An 18,697-nucleotide genomic window follows, 5' to 3' on the forward strand; every position below is an offset into this window, starting at 1 on the left:
GGTATACGAAAGAACAGTGCATGAAAACAGCTAGAATGACTATGTGTATGCAGGGTCCAAAATCAACACCTGCCAAGCACCAGAGGTGGGTAGATCTTATTGTTTGGTAAGTGAAGGCTATACTCCACACTGGCAGGTAAATGTCTGTACCAAAATAGTGATGAAATTAATAAAATATGCTGTTTTTGTGTCTTTTAGGGGCGCACTGCACTGCTGCTCCTAAGCTGTGGTGATGAGTTTTTCAATACACTTGAATAATTTTGCGTCAGATTTTGCTTTGGCCCCTTCTTTAAGTTTGTATTCAACATAATACCTTATTGTCTCAATTAAATGTACTGAAATGAATGTATATGTGAAACCAAAGAGGCAATATATAATGGCCACTAAAAAATATGCTTGGTCAGTGGGTTTTTCATCTACCCCCCTTGGCTGGTGAGTCATAAAGTTCATTTTGGACACTGTGCCTCTGTAACACAAGAGGCTCAACACTATCTCCAGCTGCAGCTTTTGTCTTTGACAATAAAATTTGGATAAAGTCACATACATCAGACTTGTATTGTATCAACCATGCCTTCCTGTTTAGCCACTGTTTGCATTACCAAAGCAATATTTCTGTTTTGATTTTTTTCAACTCTGAGAGGCAATACTGAAAAAAAAAAAAAACCCACCAACAAGCCACTTCACTCTCCATACCTCTGCATTGGCCTTGTGATGCTTCTCCCTCTGCATTTTTTTTCTTTTGTTCTTGCTGACATTGGTGGAAGGTCTCCACCATCACACCAACAAACATGTCCAGAAGAAAGAAGCTTACAATCATGAAGGAGATGAAATAAAGCAGCACCCATTCGTTTTTGTTCCTCACAGGCTGAGACGAAAAGAGAGAAGGCGCCATATTTAACTTTCTAGTGCATAAAAGGGAAAATACATTTATTACACTCCTGTATTAAGATGGCGAAACAATCTGTGCATTTTATATCTCTCTCTCTGCATATTGACATGTGCTTGCTGCATTCACTTTAATCAATAGTTCCCATTTTATTTCTGTACCGTGACAAAATGAATTAAAAGAACCATCAAACTTGCCAGAGTTGTGTAATCAATCACAGTATAGTCTGCACTGTTCATTGTTTCCTTATCATGTACATAACCATAGAAAAATACAAATCAGACATATTGGAAGCAAAAGATACCTGTTTGTCTACTCCCACAGCATCCAGACCATCATACATGAGGTTCACCCAGCCGTCCTTAGAGTACATTACAAACAACGACATCAGTGCCTGAATGACAGAAAAGAAATAACTGTTAAGTCAACACACACTGATTTTCCAGGTTTTAGTATTATAAGATCTTTTATTTTGTTACGGGATATACATTCATTACAATTAGCTGATGTTTTTCTTTGTTCTTTTATTCAACCTTAAATGGACAGTTCACCCAAAAATCAAAAATACATATTTTTCCTCTCACCTGTGGTTCTATTTACTAATTTAATTGTTTTGGTGTATCATCACAGCGCATTTACTCATGGACGACAGGCTTGTGCACTTGACAGTGTGAGACGTAAACATTACTGGCATCCTTCTCAGCTGAGCTGTGACATTAGTAAGCTCAGTGGTGCTAAGTGAGCTAGCAGATTCATGACTCCTTCTGAGCAGCAGTACGACTGGTAGGTGTAATTTGGTGGAAAGAAAATAGTGCCCGCATGAAACTGCTCACAACAAGGTATGTGGTTTATCTTAAGTAACCGGGTCATGATTTCTGGAAAGAGATATTGCTGTTGAGTTTTCAAATGTTTTTTTGTGTGCTTTAAGCCCCACATCTACTTTCTTTATATTAGAGAGAAGGCAGACATCTCGATATCTCCAACACTCTGTAACTCACACCAAAACAATCTCGACTAATAAATACCACCACAGGTGACAGAAAAATGTGTCACCTGTGGTGAACTGTCCATTTAGAAGAAACCAGGATGCATTCTACATATTTTAAGTTGTTGACGATGGCAAGAAAGTCAGACTCATGGCCAATGAATTAAAGGCAATAATTCATCAAGTTACTGTGGTGTTGTTTTTATGTGAAATAAAATCCAACTTTGCAAGTTTGTTCAAAGACAATATGTGCATGTATCCTCTAAATTTGGTTGTACAAAGTCTCATGAATTGTGTCAGTTTATCTCAAGAACAATAAATTTTAATGCAATCTGTTGGGGAGTTTTTGAGATATAAATCTAACATACAACCATAAAGACCTAAACACAGCTCCTCCTCAGCAAGTGCAATACTAGCAAGTAATTTTCTCTCTGTATTACTTTATGAGGCTTAGCAGCAGATGCATATTCACTCTTAGACAGTGATTAAATACTGTATGTATTGTATTACACAGTAGGCAAATTTACTATATTTAAACAGCTTTAATGTATATTCACAGAAATCAATTAAAATCCGACTGTACCTGAGGAAGGCTGTCGAAGTTGTACTCCTTTCGTACCCATTGATAGTTGGCTGACAGACAGTCGGTTTTGTTGGTGATGTTTCTTGTGTCCTGACCCACACAGTGGAAGAACGCCCCTTTGAACAACTGCAGTGTTTGTGTAAGACAAAAACAGAGAGTATGTAGAGTTAACACTGTCCTGAAAACATCTCAACTGCATCAAAGCTATCAGTATTAATGCCAAAAATTGCAGGAGTACATTCTCAACAGAGGTGTTTACTATGTGTGCTGGTCAGGGGTCATGTTGTTCATTTTCATAGAACCCGACGTTCCGGAGATTGCATGGAGTTTGGAGTAGATGAGAAAACAGCTTATGTGTTTGTTTGTTTGTTTGTTTGTGTGTGTGCATGTGTGTGTGTGCCAATGTACCTGCACCCCAAGGACGCCATAGAAAAAGAGGAAGGCGACGCAAATGAGAACAATGTTCCCGATGGGTTTAACCGAGGCAATCAGAGCCTCAACAGCCAGCTTCAGTTTCGGGGCTCGCTTGATCACCCTGGAACACACAAACATAAACAAACAGACCCAAATATGAAATTAGGTGGGATGCTTACACACAAACCGTGCCAGAACATATGCACTGCTATCAACCCACACAAACAGAAATCAAACCTCTATTCTTAAAGAAATTATTCTGTACCTCAGTGAGCGGAGTGTGCGCAGCAGACGCAAAACTTTGAGGATGCCCAGCATGTTATTTTTGTCCGAACTGACCAAAGAGATAACAATGTGGACAACAGACAGGATCACCAACGAACCGTCCATGACATTCCAGGTAGAGCGGCAGTAACTCTCCTTCCCAAACACCACACCCAGAGCTAGAACCTGGTGTTACAGCAATAACACAATTATCAGTACAATTTTATGGATTGTTTGAAACATTCTTGAAGGACAGATGAAAGTCTGAGCTACAAAATGATCCAAAAATATAACAAAGTTTAAGAATTGTCATAATTAGCTTCTGGCCTTTCAAAGGTCCAGATGTAAATGAATGTGAGCTCTTCTCTGCCTCTGCTTTTTGTTTTGGTGTCTTTTTTGTGTTTTTTTTTTTACATACTGTGTAATTCGCAACATAGGTATGTAAGCATGTTCCTTTATTTCTTTTATATGATCTTGACCATGCAGGGTTTGGAAAGTTTACTCAACAGCTCAGAAGCCAAATACTCATATTCATCATTAAAATCAAACACCTAAATAAAGAATAATGCCTTTTCTCTATAACCTCTATGGTTAAAAACAACACAGATGTTAACTGATGTTTACCTTAACAAGCATCTCGACCAGGAACACACCAGAGAATAAGTAACGGGACATGTTCAGGATCCATCGCTCCTGGAGGGCAGAGTGAGATTTATTTATCATCTGCCTGTATTTTCTATTAAATATAATCAAACTCATACATATTATTTGTTTCATGAAATGTAAAACATTCAGCTTGACTGTGTGTAGGTCTGTGTTTCTCAGTCTGCAGTGATGCTGTATTTGCTCTCATCCCACATCACATGTAGTATAATTATAGTGTAGACACACATGTGCAGTCCTTTTGTGTGTGTGTTTGTGTGTGTGTATATCTGTCTGTAGTTATTGTACGATGCCTTTATATGTTTGACTGAATAGAGTTGTGTGTCTCCACACTCTGCAGGGTTTCAAGTGTATCTCTCTTCAAAATTACAGTAATTGAAGGTGTCTCACCGTGCTTTCAGGGTCAATTCCAGGCCTCTCCATAGCAATGGTGACACAGTTTAGAAGAATGAAGAGCAGAACCATGTGGTCGAACATCTTGTGAGAGATCACACGTTGGCAACAGATGCGGAACCTAAACAAACACACACACATTTCAATTAAAACAGCGACAGTCAGTTAAACATAAGAGGAAGATAAAGTGGAAATAAAAGTGATGGTGTAATATAAAATACATTTTCAAAGTGTGAATCCTGTGTCCCTACATTTTGTGTGTAAATGAGACCTACCTGTTCTGTGGGGACAAGACGAAAAATGACCACTCTTCACGTTCTTTGCACCAGCGGACCACTTTTTGGATCCACTTCAGCGATCCCTGCAGGGGTGAATACTAAAGCTTCAGCAGCCTCTCTTTATCAAAAGCACAAACAAAATACTCAAGAGCCAGCAGTGACACTAGAGAGATGTGGTGCACCAGCAAAATGTTGCTTTGAACAGAAGGAAAGAGACCAAAGGGGAACAAATTGCCTCACTTTCTGCCACATTACTGCATGTAAAACCTTGTGTAGTCCTAAACCAAGAATAATTCTCAGCTGTATCCCAAACTGGTCTTCTTTAACTCTTCCCTTTAAAGTACTTACATTGTCCTCCTGGGTGGATGCAGAGTCTTCCTCAGACCCACTGCTAGAGAGAGAGCCCTGAAACATCATGAGACAGAGCTGAGTGAAGGTGTGTGTGATTATGTTTGTGTAAGGACAGCACCTTGAGTCTCAGAACTGTAATCAGGGAGCAGTAAACAAGTTGTTCACCACAAGTACTATCTCTCAACAGATCCTGAAAGCCACAGTTACCAACGTATGACTCTTTGTGAACTTACGTGTTCCTCGCGGTCGTCTGTCTGAGAAGAGTTCTCAAAAGTCGAGCTGGCTGGAGGGGAGCTGTCGGGCCCACAGGGAGAGAGAGAGGAGTCTTCGCTGGTACTTGAGGGGTCCTGGAAAAACAGAAGGTAAAGCATGGCATACATACATACATACATGTGTGTGTAAGTTTGTGTGCTGTTGTTATTGCTTGGTGTCAAACATTTGGCTCTTGGAGAAAACTGAGACAGAAGTCCTCACCCTCGTGTGGAAGCTCTGAACCACTAAGCCCACGAGTACATTGAGAAGAACGTGTGTACCCAACACAATGATCGCAACAAAGTAGAGAGCGGACCACGGGGAGGTGGCAGCCATGGCGTTGTAAAGCACCAGATTCCAGTCCTCCTGAGTCAGAAGCTGTATAGGTGAGATTTAAGAAAACAGAGTAGCACAGACAAAGCAGGGTTTGATATAACCAATAGCCCCATAGCCTGGGTCCAGTAAAAGTTTAAGCCAGGAGAGCTGATTGGCCAGTCACTGGCCCGGTGCACCTCAAGCATAACCAGTCTGTGCTCATAAAAACCATGCAAACACATTTCATGACTTGTAACTGGTATTTATAAAGAAAGACTGTGTGGTGAGAATATGCACACTTCAAGCATTGTTCAGGAGAAGGTGAAATAAGGACGAGATTAAATATAAATTAAGAGAGTAACTAACATTGTTTTTAGGTTGTTAATCAGGTGCACTGATTGTTATTATTTTTGCAGGCTACATAGCGCTCTGTAAAATGTCAATCAAAGACACATTTATTGTAATTTATCACATATTTCTAATGTTGATTATAAATTATTTATGAGCAATGAATTTTATAATTTCATTGACAATAATCTCCCTGTTAGTGATTGTTTAGTGTCATCATGTGAAGCAGTTTGCAAAGTCAATTTCAAGATAAGGACTATGAAGCACTGATCCGAGGTTTAATAGTGAAGATAATTAAGATTTACCACAATAGTGATTTGCAAAAATGTGATGATGCAACACAGTCCATAAAACTGTACTTCTTCACCGTATTTCTCATAGACAGAATTAATGAATGGTGGAGAGACACAAGTATGCAAACAATGTTTCAGGGTGTTTCTACATCCATTTATGGCAAACTGTGGGTATAGAAATGAGGCTCGTCCACGTGCACCAAGCACCACAATGACTGAGATTTATAAAACAGAATCAGGTGTATGTATGTCTTTATACATCTGATGAAAAAAATCATATTCAAATTTCTGCCTTTGCATGTATACACAGTTTTAGTCATGAATGAATTTTGTGCATCTGGTCCCAAAAGTATCCAATTAGCATCTGTATGTGATCACCGCAAAGACCCAGCAGCACTTCTACACCATTATCTGCACAGCACAATTACACCTAACCTACAGTTTCAATGTCTATATCTGATCAATATGTCACAGACATTAAAAATATATATAAATATTTATATAAACGCTTTTTTCCAGTCTCAAACTGAAAGCTCTTTAGTGTTTCTTAGGGTTTTTATATTTGTATAATAAATGAGCCAAAATATTTTTCTAAAAAAATATGTTTTTTTGGCTGCTGGGCCAGTGAGTATATCAAGTGCTGATAAAGCTCAGTGGTAAGAAAATGTTACGTTAGACACTAAATAAGTTGAGGTGCAAACTGAATTGTGAAGGCACTCAATGATGATTGCACACATTAGGCCAAAAACTAACCTGGAAAACAGTGACCATGGACCAGAGCAGGGTGTCAAAGTTTTTTCGGTCAGTGACGGTGTCTTCGTGCCGAGTTTTGAAGTCAAATTTACCACCAAACAGGTACATGCCGAGTATGCTGCAGAAACAAGCACCAATTTCAAAATCAAACATCACATGGCTGATCATCATTATTTTAACAGAAATTTCTTGTGACATTACGGAAGTCCACACGGAGACACATGGGGATGAAAGATTTGTGTGTACATACCTAAAAATGAATGTGAAAAACAGTAGCAGCATAAAGAGCGAGGCGGCCTCTTCCATCGTCCTCTTCAGCACCAGCAGTTGTCTCTTCAGGTGAGGGAGGAAGTGAAGCAGCCTCCCAAACCGCAGCAGACGAAACGCACGCAGAACTGACAACCTGCCATCGGCTTTAGCCCCTACCTCCCACAAACTGAAAAACCACAAACGACATTTTAATATGCGGTTACCAACTTCTCCCTGACTACTGTTACAAATATGCCTTCTAGTGTCACATGGCTGACTCAGTGTCATTCACCTCTAACACACTAGACACAATAGTTTTGCTCGACGCCTGAACAGCTTTTGTGCCGTCACGGTCAGAAAACAAAATGTGTGGAGAGTTGAACCCCAAACAATGAAATCTGGATACCAGTACATTTTAACCCTTTAAAAACTGACCTCCTGCAGCCATTGTTTGCATAACTCTGTTTGAATCAATCTAAAATAAAAACCATAATAACTACATCATTCACTCCTTTTGGAGTAAAAAGCTCTGTTTCATCATGTCGTAATGACATTATTTCACTACGTCACTTGGGGTGCAAACCACGTGAAAAACGTGAAAATGCCTTTGCACTCATAAAAATGAGTACATCTAACAAAGTAAATGATGAGCATAGTTCAAACTACTTATGGTTGGTAAGAAATATTTAGTTCATGTTTCTGCATTTCAAAAATCTTTTGGATCAATATATTTTGCTATACTATTTTGTAAAATCTAATATAAAAACACCAAATTTTTTTATATCTTTTTTAATGACACCTATTTCAATACATACATCAGTTATTATGGTTATTTTATCTCGGGTTGCACTGATTTTAGGGATATGAAGCATTTGAAGACACTCTAAGAGATTACATTACAATAAGCAAAAACAGCAATGTAGGCACTGCAGGACCATTTCTACTGCAGAGTTCAAAGGGTTAACAAATGCTCAGATTACAGGACAAAGCAATAACAGAGGTCAATAGTGAAACCACATGGGATCATAATACCTGAAGATAACGATGACAAAGTCAAAGATGTTGTTTCGGCTCCTAAAGTATGTCCATGTGAGAGCCAGCAGCTTTAAGACCATCTCCAGGAAGAATATGATGGTGAAAATGATGTTACTGATCTGTAACATTTTTGTCAACTCCTTAGGCTGTAGGAGGACAGGATGAGAGAGCCAGAGAGGACAGCGGGGATGAGGGATATAGATGGAGAGAGGGAGCAAAATGTAAAGAAAAGAGAAGCAACAAAAAAAAGTTATGAGACGGAAAGAAAAATAAAGTAGTTAATATCTCATTATAATATTCCCTTTGGGGCTCTTAACATTGAAAAGCCTCTCCCCTTCTCCCCAGCACAGCAAAATATTCTCTTAAAACTATCTTTGAAGCTCTCAGGTGTTCAGTCCATCATTCACCTCACACACCTGAAATTCACAGAAGCCTGGTATAGCAGACAGAAACACGCTGCTGCTTACCTGCCCATGATGCTCTATGGCCATAGTGAGAATATTGAAGAAAACAGCAATCATGATCACTTTGTCGAAGAGCTTACATCTAACAAACCTCCTAAGATTTCGAATGTACGGTCTGCAGACCTGAAAGAAAAGGGAGTTAGTTAAGTGAGTCCTTGTTAGTAAAGCAACGATGCTGCTGCTGGTACTGAAGAGAGTTGTTGATTAATCTCACCACTGAGGCAGTATTCCTGCCGACGCCACCATCGGGGTGCACCTTGTTACGATGTCTTTTGGTGAAAGGATATAAATAACAGTAAGTGACTTAAAATAGATCAGCAGGGTGTTATTTTCAAGTTATATGAAGACATGACCCTTTGTTCTAGTGATGCGCCTGTTTGGGCCCTACTTAAACAGTATGTAGCGTATGGTCTGAAATGCATGGCTTAAGTGCATTTAGGCCGTGTGCAAGGCAAGGCAAGGCAGCTTTATTTGTACAGGACATTTCATACACAGAGCAATTCAAAAAAGAACATAATGTTTTAAATTAAAAAAACATAATAAAAGATACAGATTTACAATAAAAGAGAGAGAGATGAAATATACAAGGTGAAATCCATTACTAAATGATAAAAAATAATAATTCACTTTCTCTACCTGGATGCTTCCAAATTCAAATTTGACTGAAAATGTATGAACACTTTTAAGGGTACAGCACTTATTTTTACTTTTATCCTGAAAGTAATGGAATAATCTTGCACCATTTTACACACAGATATCATATGTTAATTAAGTGTTTTAAGCACAACTTTAAAAAAAAAAAAAACTTGCACTTTGAGCTCGCACAGAGACTGACCTGTTTGATCTGCTGGAAATCCCTCGTAGGCAGGAGGCTAACTTTTGACAAATCCATTTAACAAACACAGTAACAGCACTCTGCTCTCCTGTCTCCTGCCTCATGTTGTCCGAGAACTGGGTGGTGATGACGACTGCGCACACGTTCATCATGACAAAGGAGCCCATCTGGTTGGGGAAATAAAGACAGAATATTTAGTGAAAGGGTTTGAAAACTGTTTCAAGGAAATTGCATAAAGCAATTTAATATTACTGCCCTCAATTCAATTTAGCCCTGACAGAAAAATTATGATACAAATCAAATAACTCTGTTTCAGGGGGAACACAACAAGCTTGTAAACCATCATTCTGCAGACTGTGTAAAGCAGAGTATTAAAAATTGCATATTTCATATTCAATTTCTCAACCTCTAACTAAATGGCCCGACAACAGCCGATAACTTTAGGGTGGTTCTGTCAGTCTTTTATTCTTTTTTCTACATCAGAGCATGTAAACAATGTCTCATGTAATTATGTGAGGAACACCCATCTGCGGTTTAACACAGCATAAAACTCAGATCTACAGTTAACAGATGGACAAGCTATTCAAATAGAACTGTAGTAAGCCAGGATCACAGCAAAAAAATGGGGTTTTATTAATTCTAGGTTCATTAAATATTACAGGGGTTCAGGCTTGTTGGGTGTGCAGCTTGGGGACAGATACAGTATTTTAGACTAAATCACAACTCAATTTCAATGCATTTTGCTGCTGTTGTTGGATTTTCATAGATGTTACTGAAATTATTTAAACAGCCTTACAGATCATTATGTCAACTAATGCCAAAAATTTACTAGTACAGTAAAGTTTTTTACTAGAACAAGAACAAGTGGCCACAAAGCAAAATTTTTCCAATCCTCGAAATGATCACTTGAGGCTGCTTTCAGAAGTAAGTCAATCCCCATGGACCTCCATGTTAAAATGCAAAACTTAACAGCAGAAATGAACATGTTTACAGCCTGGCACAAAGTTGAGCTTTGGTCTCTATAACTAATTTCTGTGTTCATGACATCTGTACTTGGGGTGAAATTTTATATGACTCTCCCGTTTACATTTAATTAGGGCTTAAAGTTATTCATATTTTGTCTACGAGTTGTAGATACAGTCTGTGAGTCAGATTCAACCAAACAGTTCCACCCTCTCGACCAAATGTGGTCACTTATGGCTCCAAAACACCAAGATGGCAATGGCCAAAATGTCAAATTCAAGGCGTCATAATGGCAGTCCACAAACCAACGGGTGACGTCATGGCAGCTACATCAATTATTTATACAGTCTATGGTGGCTACTCACAATTGTGACGAATATGAAAAATACAAAACTCCAGGAGGAATGAGCATCCATGACAAGAAACATGATCTCTGACCATCCTTCCAGTGTGACAACCTGGGGGTGGAGAGAGACAGAAAGTGATCATGTAATTATGTGGCGACATTTGTATAAACTCTGAGTTAAAAACGTTGGGATGAAACGTCTTGAAACAGTCTTGTTCATGAAACGTCAGCAGAACAAACTTGTGTTAAAAGTGTTAGCAGAAGAAAATGTGCGTGTATTCTGGCATTTATCAATATATAAGTAGCTCCGATCTTTTTGTAGGTACTAACAAAATCTACACCCCCCTCTGACCACTCGTATTGCTTGTGTGAATGAGGAATGCAGATAAATATTGCTTGTCATTAAAATTGGTATTGTGCTCTGTTAAGTTCACAATACACTGACACCTTTGAAACATACAAGTTAAATGTGACAAACATTAGTTGGCAATTAGCAGATTCAGTGAAAGAAAGATTAGCGATGGCCATCAGATTGTATAACAATTTGTGAGATCATCACATGGCCTAAAGTACTGAGCCTGAGCCCAAACAAGTCCGAGCCCCCCACAGAGCCCAGCTGCTCCCCCTGCTCCTGTCCCTGCCTGCAGGGCGAAGAGGAGAACGAGCCGCTGTCCACTGCTGACACAGGAAATGATGTCAATCAATCAATCAATCAATTTATGGATACCGAAGATATCACTTCTGAATTGCCCGGCGCCATATTTGTGACCGACAGCAGACTTGTCTTGATCGTCATAACTGCAAACACAGCGCATCTAAATGAGACAGAAATTCACCACTATGTATTTGTTAAAAACAAGTTTCTGTTGCTTTCTGTTTCTGTTTGTTTATTCTGCCGATCTAGCTGCTTTGGGATGGAATAAAATTGGGTTTCTCTGACAACTGACAACAGCACAACATATTCCAGGCATATCGTATGGACTTTATTTTTTCATTTTGATTTCTGTGTCTTCTCACCTCTGTCGTCTCCTTCTTACTTAAATGGCGGCACTAAGGCACTGTGACCTCATATGGACCATACGAATATATATTATTTATATTATATGTTGATAATTCGTTGGCATTCATGAACATACACACGTGCCCACGATGAAATCAGAGTTTTCCGCAGCATTCATGAATGTTTTTAGCATTAAGGTGTTTTATGTGCAAATCTACTCACAGATTTACCAACATTTCATGAATGAGACCCATTGTTAAAAAGTGAAACAGGAAATCAAGACTAAACAAATCTTAAAATTCAATTTTTGCCCAATGTTTTTGCTTCCACATGCTCACATTAAAACTGTATTTCTGCAGATATTAAAGTCCTTTTTACCTGGAACGTAGTTATCCATGCATAGGCGATGTTATCAAAGTTGATAACTCCCATGTGAGGGTTCTGGTCCCCAGAACGACAGACATTGTAGTACAGGTTCCAGTTTACACAAGAGTTAGCACCTGCCACCGTGGGGACGAAGCTATTGGCAGCTGAGGCATGATGGGGAGCAGCCAGTGAGCATGTTTTCCCATTCTCGACATAAGGGGGCACATCGTGACAGTGCCGCATCCCGTTATTGCCATCAAGCGAACAAATAAATGGGACATGTTCACCATACTTGGTCATGAAGTATGGGCTTAAGGACACGTTGTATTTTCTGGATGGAAAAAGAACGACAGTTTATACTCAGCAGAGTTGATACGCCATAGAAATCATAACATAGATTTTAGTGTACACATGACAGTTTTAAGAAAACATAATTTACATACAGGGGGTCGTGTTGGTGATTCATAGATAAACCACAGAGTCAAAAACTGAGAAATGTAAAGACAAAGCAAGCCCTAATGTCCAAAAAAACAGGATGTAGAATTATTATTATGTTAAAAATTATCATCTAGTTGACTAACAGTTTTTATGAAATTTTGCTTTTATCCACAGAAATTTAAGTTAGTGTTTTGCTCAGCATTTTGTACACAAAGTGGAAAAGCATTCTCAATATCATATCAATATCATATCATCAATATCACAGACACAATTTCACCAAATGCAATAAATCACAATGGATATGATTAGTCCTTCTTTAGTCAGTCGACAGAACGTTAATCGGTGACAATTAAAATGATCAGTGCATTGTCAACTGAATTTCTGTGTGACTGTAATTTTCATACAAATATGCCAAACATCCACTGGCTTTAGCTTTACAAATGTAAGGATTAGCTTTTTGTATGTGTTTAATGTACAATGAATATCTTCTCTTTTTGGTTTTGGACTGTCAGTCAGCCAAAACAAGCATCTGAAACCACCTCTAGTCCTGGGAAACTGGGATGGGCTGTTTTTGTTTGTTTGTTTATACTTTTTGGGACAATTTATAGACCAAACTATAATCAATAAATTAAGAACCACCTGGCAGATCACCTTGTTGGTCAATGTTCATGCAGCCAAGAGAAAAGAGAAAAGTACAAATACTGGAAAGCAGACCAAGCAATGTCCTTACGTGGTTATGTCCTCTCCCAGGAAGCAGCGGTTGCGTAGTTCGCCCGCCCACAGCTGGACTCCCACAACAGCGAAGATGTGTATGACGAAGAGGTAGAGGACGAGAACGTTTGCAAGCATGGGCACAGTGCCTACAAGTACTGTCACCACGTCTCGCATGCCTACACAGATAAACACAGAAAGATGCCTTCAGAAGTTAATTTGACTCAAACTCACACACAAGCATATAATGTATCACATGTGCACACGTTTACAGTTAACACACATGACGGACAGTTGACCGACTTTCAGTTTCAATCGATCTTAGTCTGTTTGTTTATTTATTAAGTCCCCATTTGCTTTTGCATTGCAGCAGCCTTGGGGTCTACACAGTTACATGATGAGAATACAAAAATACACATTCACAATACACACTGGTGTGGGCAAAAATATCGATTTATCGATATCAATTCTGAAAATTTCAATACGTTTCACTACTCATTTTCCGCAGCATCGAAACACTAACACTAGCTGTGATTTCTCGCTGTCTCTTATTGTTAACGTCTGCTAAAGTGATCCTACTGTTCGCTGCTACTAATCAAGAAGAGAAAAGCTGCCACTGTCATGCTATGGTCTGGTTGTATTTATCTTTCAATGTAAACTTTAAATGTAATGCCCTTAAAGTTTTTTCTCTGTTGTTTCAAAAATGATATTAAATCAATAATTTATGCTAAAAATGAAACCATGTGAATGTGGTATATGTACATTTGTGTCGAGACAAAATACTTTTAATTTAATTCTATTTTTTAATAGCTAACCTCATTCCTCCCCACAGTCATCATCCCAATCTCTCTCTGTCTCTCTTACACAGACACACAAACACACATCCATCTGTGTACACATTTTTGCTATGTCTGTTTTTCCCCCCACATTGCCTGTATACCCACCAGTTTAAGCCTGTGCTGTACTCCCTGTTTGTTTTGTATTGTTTTGTTTGACCGTCTTTAGTTTCATTGTATTTGTATGTCTCTCTTGAGTGTTTTCACTTGTTCGGTTATCACCGTACTGCACAATATATAAATACATAACGTTAATGTCAAGGCACACAATGGAACAACATCAACACAAACACTTATGTCCAAACCAACAGTAAATTCAATTTTTATAGACTTTTATAATCTGTATCTGATTGTCACTCAGTTTAGCCAGGGCCTCTGTTGGCCATTTAGGGGCCTTAAGCGTATTACTCTGTCCCAGCTATACTATTTTCTTTGTTTTCAAACGACATCAAGTTTGCTTTAGCCTGCACTCTCTTTCACACATTGTGGTAAACAAAGAACTCTGCTTGTATGATCAATTTATTTTTAGAAATTCTGAATTTTACATTTTAGAGAACAAAATAGAGGTAATAATCTAAAACCCAAAAATGTTTTTCATACTCCAAACCACCAGCGCTTAAAATTGCTAAATCAAATTCTGTACTTTTACATACTGTGTAGCAACCCTCTGTGTTAAATGTAGTCCTAGAGGTTCTCAAAATACATGTTTCAGATGCCTAAACCTGCTTTATTTTGAAATAGTTATTTCTACAAAAAAGGGCAGAAGGAAAAATGCAAAGAAGATTACTTTAGGAGGTTTATTATAGGGATCGGCAACCACTGAGTCACAGTGAAAGCTTGAAAGCTTGAAATCTTTTACTCACATAAGTTTCAGAATATCAACATTACTATGTATATTACCCACTGTAGCTTTGTTTTTAAAAAACAGCAAAATGTTAAAATGTTGACTTACTTGGTACTCTTCCGATCAGTCGCATCGGCCCGAGCATTTGACAGACTGGCCAGTGGATGCTGAGAGAATCCATGAAATAACCAAACAACCTGGAGGAAGTGTTGCAGACAGAAACCGGGAGAAGACTTTTAATTAGGGTTCGTTCATTTACAACAAACAAAATTCACACACCCTATCACTAAATATGAAAACATAAACGTATACTAACTCTACAGAGTTGACGAGGAGGTCCAGCTTGTTCCAGTTGTTGCGAAGGTAACTCCCTGTGTAACCAAAGACTCCCAGGGCCACCATCTTGATGAGCATTTCCAACATAAAGTATGCAAAGACAACGAAATCCAGCACCTGGCACACATGATTAAAGAAAAAGTGAAACAACTATGCTGATATGAGTGGCAAAAGCAGTATTATTATTTTATGTACAATAGGTCATCATTGGCATTTTATGTTAGAATTTATCTTGTCGCAAATGTGGAGTGACATGGCCAGTTTCTCTGTGAAACATCTCAACCTGCTTTAAGTGCAGAAAAGTGTTAATGTTGTCTTTGGCTCAACCAGAATAGCCCGAGCTGAAGCAGTGAAGTGAAGTTTAAAATGAACTTTAATTTAAGGCTGAGTTGCACCCACAAGGATTAATTTAATTTAATCTAAAACTAGCTCTAATCAGAGTTTAGTTAAACCCGTTATAAAATGAGTAAATTCAGATTTTAAAATAAGCAGTGATCTTTTGCACTTTTAAAAATTATTCTTGGTTTAGTAAGGCCAGGTCTATTTATTTAAACAGAATTTATACTGAGTTTAATCAATAGGGACAAGTGTCATATGTAAATTAACAGGTAACAGGTAAATAAACAAATACTTATAAAATACTTATAAATAAATACAAATATAATCTGCATGCTGTTGGCTCCTAATAAATATAAAAGAGAAAAAAACTCATTATTATAAAAGCCAGAGTCTGTCTCTCAACTTTTTTCGAAGAACTTGATTATTTTGCTCAATCCATCTCAAAACGGCAACCACTGTGACAGTTAAAACTGTTTGACTTTAGGTTTAAAGTTAACCCTGGATAATAGGTTAAACTGCAGTTTAAAGTTTTGCAACAGAATTAAATTTAATCTAGGTTTAGAGTAAACACTAAACTGAGATTTAAATAGTGGTTTAAATTTAATCGGTGTGGTGCAACAATATTTAAACCTAAAACATGATTTAAACAAATTTAATAGTTAATCCTTGATGGTGCAATCCTGACTAAGTTGTTTAAATAAAATCTGTAAAAAGAAATTGGACATCCGTATCTCACACCACGATATAGCATTTAGCCAATGCATGATTTGCATAACAGCACGTTATCGAGCCACGCTGCAATGATAGAATTAGTGCTGGTCGTGTGTTTTCATGGAGAGAAAGGATGTACACAGAAGAAATGCACTTTTTAAATTGCATTTAAACTTGGTGTTTATGACACAGTAAATGTACATTTCACTGGTGTAAATGCAAAGGTTATACTAACCTCTAGGTTGGAGCTCCTCCCAACACCCGGCTTGTACATGCCCAGACTCCCACAGTTAAGCAGGACCATCAGTACAGACACAGAATCCAACCAAGTGGAGGAAGAGGATAAGGTAAAAACACGAAGGATGAGATCATATTCATTCATTAGTTTCTATAAATCATCAACAACAGATGATTACATACTGGAGGCACCAAATGGGACTAATAATGCCCAAGTTTATACAATATTGTAATACTGTTATAATTCAACCCTTTGAAACCTGAGACAGTTGATTCAATTTCTTTCAAAAACATGGAGAGAAGGAAACAAGCTACTTAACAACACTTAATTTGATATATTATTATCTTTTTTATTTATATATTAATACATTTTGTGTGACATAATTTTAAATAATCCTCCCCTCCTTTTTTAAAGTTAATTTCCAGGTAACTTTCTTGTCACCTTTTACTAATTTCTTGCAATTTGTGGGGCATTTCTTGTCAAGTTGGTTATTGCCCCCCCCTAAATTTTAGAAAGAAAAATGTGTTAAAGGTGCTGAACGCAGCAAAAGAAGACTGATACCACAATCATATAGGCGAGAAAGAGATTTCTGTTCAAGCTCACATAGGTTTTTATCACTCTAATTGCACATATTTGGTCTTACCAGGGGTCAGACAAAGTTAAACTTCCAGCACTAGAAAGGATATGGGCTACAGGCAATTTTCAGACACCAGTTTCGTAGTCTTGTGGTCTGTTTTAAGCAGGTGAAAACCACAGGAGCCAGGGCTGGGTAGGGCAGCTGCTCCTCCTCCGAGAAGACCGAGACTCCTTGCTCTGGTACAGCGAGTGCCACCGCTGGCTGCTTCTTCATCACCTCCAACTCAATCATGATGAGGTCCAGACCCACATACTTTGAAGGGAGGTCAAACAGAAAGAGGTGGAGAGGAAGTAGTAAAGAGCCAGGTGAGACTGAGAAGAAAAGACATGGAGGGAGAAAAAGACATGACAGAAAGGCAGCGAAAAAACAAACAAAAATAAATAAACAGATTGTGGATTACCCCTAAGTCACTGAGTCATTGTTTCTGCAAAGACATGTCTCTGTTTTCTTTCGTAATTGTTTTGGTTTCATTGATACAGGTGTTACAAACTAATTTCCATACAACTCCATGATAACAACTAAATGCCTCAGCACTAAAAACCAAAGTTATCTGCATGGTTTGACATCAGGGCTATGTGTAAAAATACAGTAATTTATTTCATTTTACATAATGGAGATATATGTGGTGGAAAACAATCAGACACTTTATTTGAGTAAAAGTTGCAAAGAATTTTTTGAATTATCTTTAATATATTACATGCAAAAATGTTTTTTTTTATTATCACAGCCTAGGACATGTCAATGATAAGCAGCACAATTGATTTTTATAGGTATTATTTTTTGTGCAGTGTCAAATACTCACACTCATACTGCTCTGCATGCAAAATGTGATTTTTAAAATATACATTAATATGATTTTCTACTTTGATTGAGTATATATATATAATTGAGTATATATATATACATATATCTCTGTTTTCAGTTTGTATTTGTGTAGAACTTTTTTTATAAACCCCTGGTATCGCATGTTTATTTTGTTTGTTTGTTCTTTGCTTTATGTTCCTGTTTTATATTGCATTTGCTGTCTTGCAAATCAAGTTCAATTTAATAAAGCACTTAGTCCTCATATGATATTGATCAAACAAAATATAGACAATTGACCTGTATAATGTATTGTGCATATCTGATTTATAATAACAGCCTACTTTACTTTTTTATTTTTTTTACCATGAAATGTTATTGTACACAATAAAATAAGGGTCTATAATTTTCTGTTATTGAGTATATCACTTCACTGCTAAAAGAAAAGGAAGCAGACTCACTGCCAGTTGCAGTGTCTTATTTTGATTTAAAAAATTTTATGTCGCAATGATTGAGATGAATCAAAATCACTAAAATGTAAACGTCAGTGCTATTCATTCAGAAATCACAGTTTCTATGTCTACTTGTGTTTGTTTATATCCGAGATTTGTCGCATCCAATATGACGCATGCGCAAACGTATCGCAGACTGACGCTTCTGTAAGCTAGCTCGTTGTATGCTAATGTTAGGATAATGTTAGCCGCCGCTACGTTGCCTAAAATCATTAAATACCCTCTCGTTGATGCACAAATAATGTCAGAGGTAACAAA

General features: G+C 37.8%; 1 protein-coding gene across 1 annotated transcript in view; it reads right to left on the reverse strand.

Annotated features, from left to right (window-relative positions):
- Nucleotides 1-16,547, reverse strand: part of LOC121949157 (voltage-dependent T-type calcium channel subunit alpha-1H-like) — a 28,543-nt gene extending 11,996 nt beyond the window's left edge. Inside the window, exons 1-23 of the mRNA XM_042494775.1 lie at nucleotides 16,487-16,547; nucleotides 15,182-15,318; nucleotides 14,974-15,062; nucleotides 13,205-13,364; nucleotides 12,049-12,367; nucleotides 10,690-10,782; nucleotides 9,362-9,528; nucleotides 8,741-8,795; nucleotides 8,530-8,649; nucleotides 8,060-8,208; nucleotides 7,029-7,214; nucleotides 6,779-6,896; nucleotides 5,292-5,447; nucleotides 5,051-5,164; nucleotides 4,815-4,871; nucleotides 4,464-4,549; nucleotides 4,186-4,309; nucleotides 3,757-3,825; nucleotides 3,134-3,318; nucleotides 2,863-2,989; nucleotides 2,455-2,580; nucleotides 1,191-1,280; nucleotides 685-865 (exon numbers count right to left, since the gene is read on the reverse strand). Coding sequence (XP_042350709.1) covers nucleotides 685-865; nucleotides 1,191-1,280; nucleotides 2,455-2,580; nucleotides 2,863-2,989; nucleotides 3,134-3,318; nucleotides 3,757-3,825; nucleotides 4,186-4,309; nucleotides 4,464-4,549; nucleotides 4,815-4,871; nucleotides 5,051-5,164; nucleotides 5,292-5,447; nucleotides 6,779-6,896; nucleotides 7,029-7,214; nucleotides 8,060-8,208; nucleotides 8,530-8,649; nucleotides 8,741-8,795; nucleotides 9,362-9,528; nucleotides 10,690-10,782; nucleotides 12,049-12,367; nucleotides 13,205-13,364; nucleotides 14,974-15,062; nucleotides 15,182-15,318; nucleotides 16,487-16,525 — 2,947 coding nt within the window. The 5' untranslated portion in view covers nucleotides 16,526-16,547. The remainder of the gene's footprint in view (nucleotides 1-684; nucleotides 866-1,190; nucleotides 1,281-2,454; nucleotides 2,581-2,862; nucleotides 2,990-3,133; nucleotides 3,319-3,756; nucleotides 3,826-4,185; nucleotides 4,310-4,463; nucleotides 4,550-4,814; nucleotides 4,872-5,050; nucleotides 5,165-5,291; nucleotides 5,448-6,778; nucleotides 6,897-7,028; nucleotides 7,215-8,059; nucleotides 8,209-8,529; nucleotides 8,650-8,740; nucleotides 8,796-9,361; nucleotides 9,529-10,689; nucleotides 10,783-12,048; nucleotides 12,368-13,204; nucleotides 13,365-14,973; nucleotides 15,063-15,181; nucleotides 15,319-16,486) is intronic.
- Between the last annotated feature and the right edge of the window lie 2,150 nt (nucleotides 16,548-18,697).

The sequence above is a fragment of the Plectropomus leopardus genome, chromosome 10 (genome assembly GCF_008729295.1).
Source record: "Plectropomus leopardus isolate mb chromosome 10, YSFRI_Pleo_2.0, whole genome shotgun sequence".
Taxonomy (NCBI): Eukaryota; Metazoa; Chordata; class Actinopteri; order Perciformes; family Serranidae; genus Plectropomus; species Plectropomus leopardus.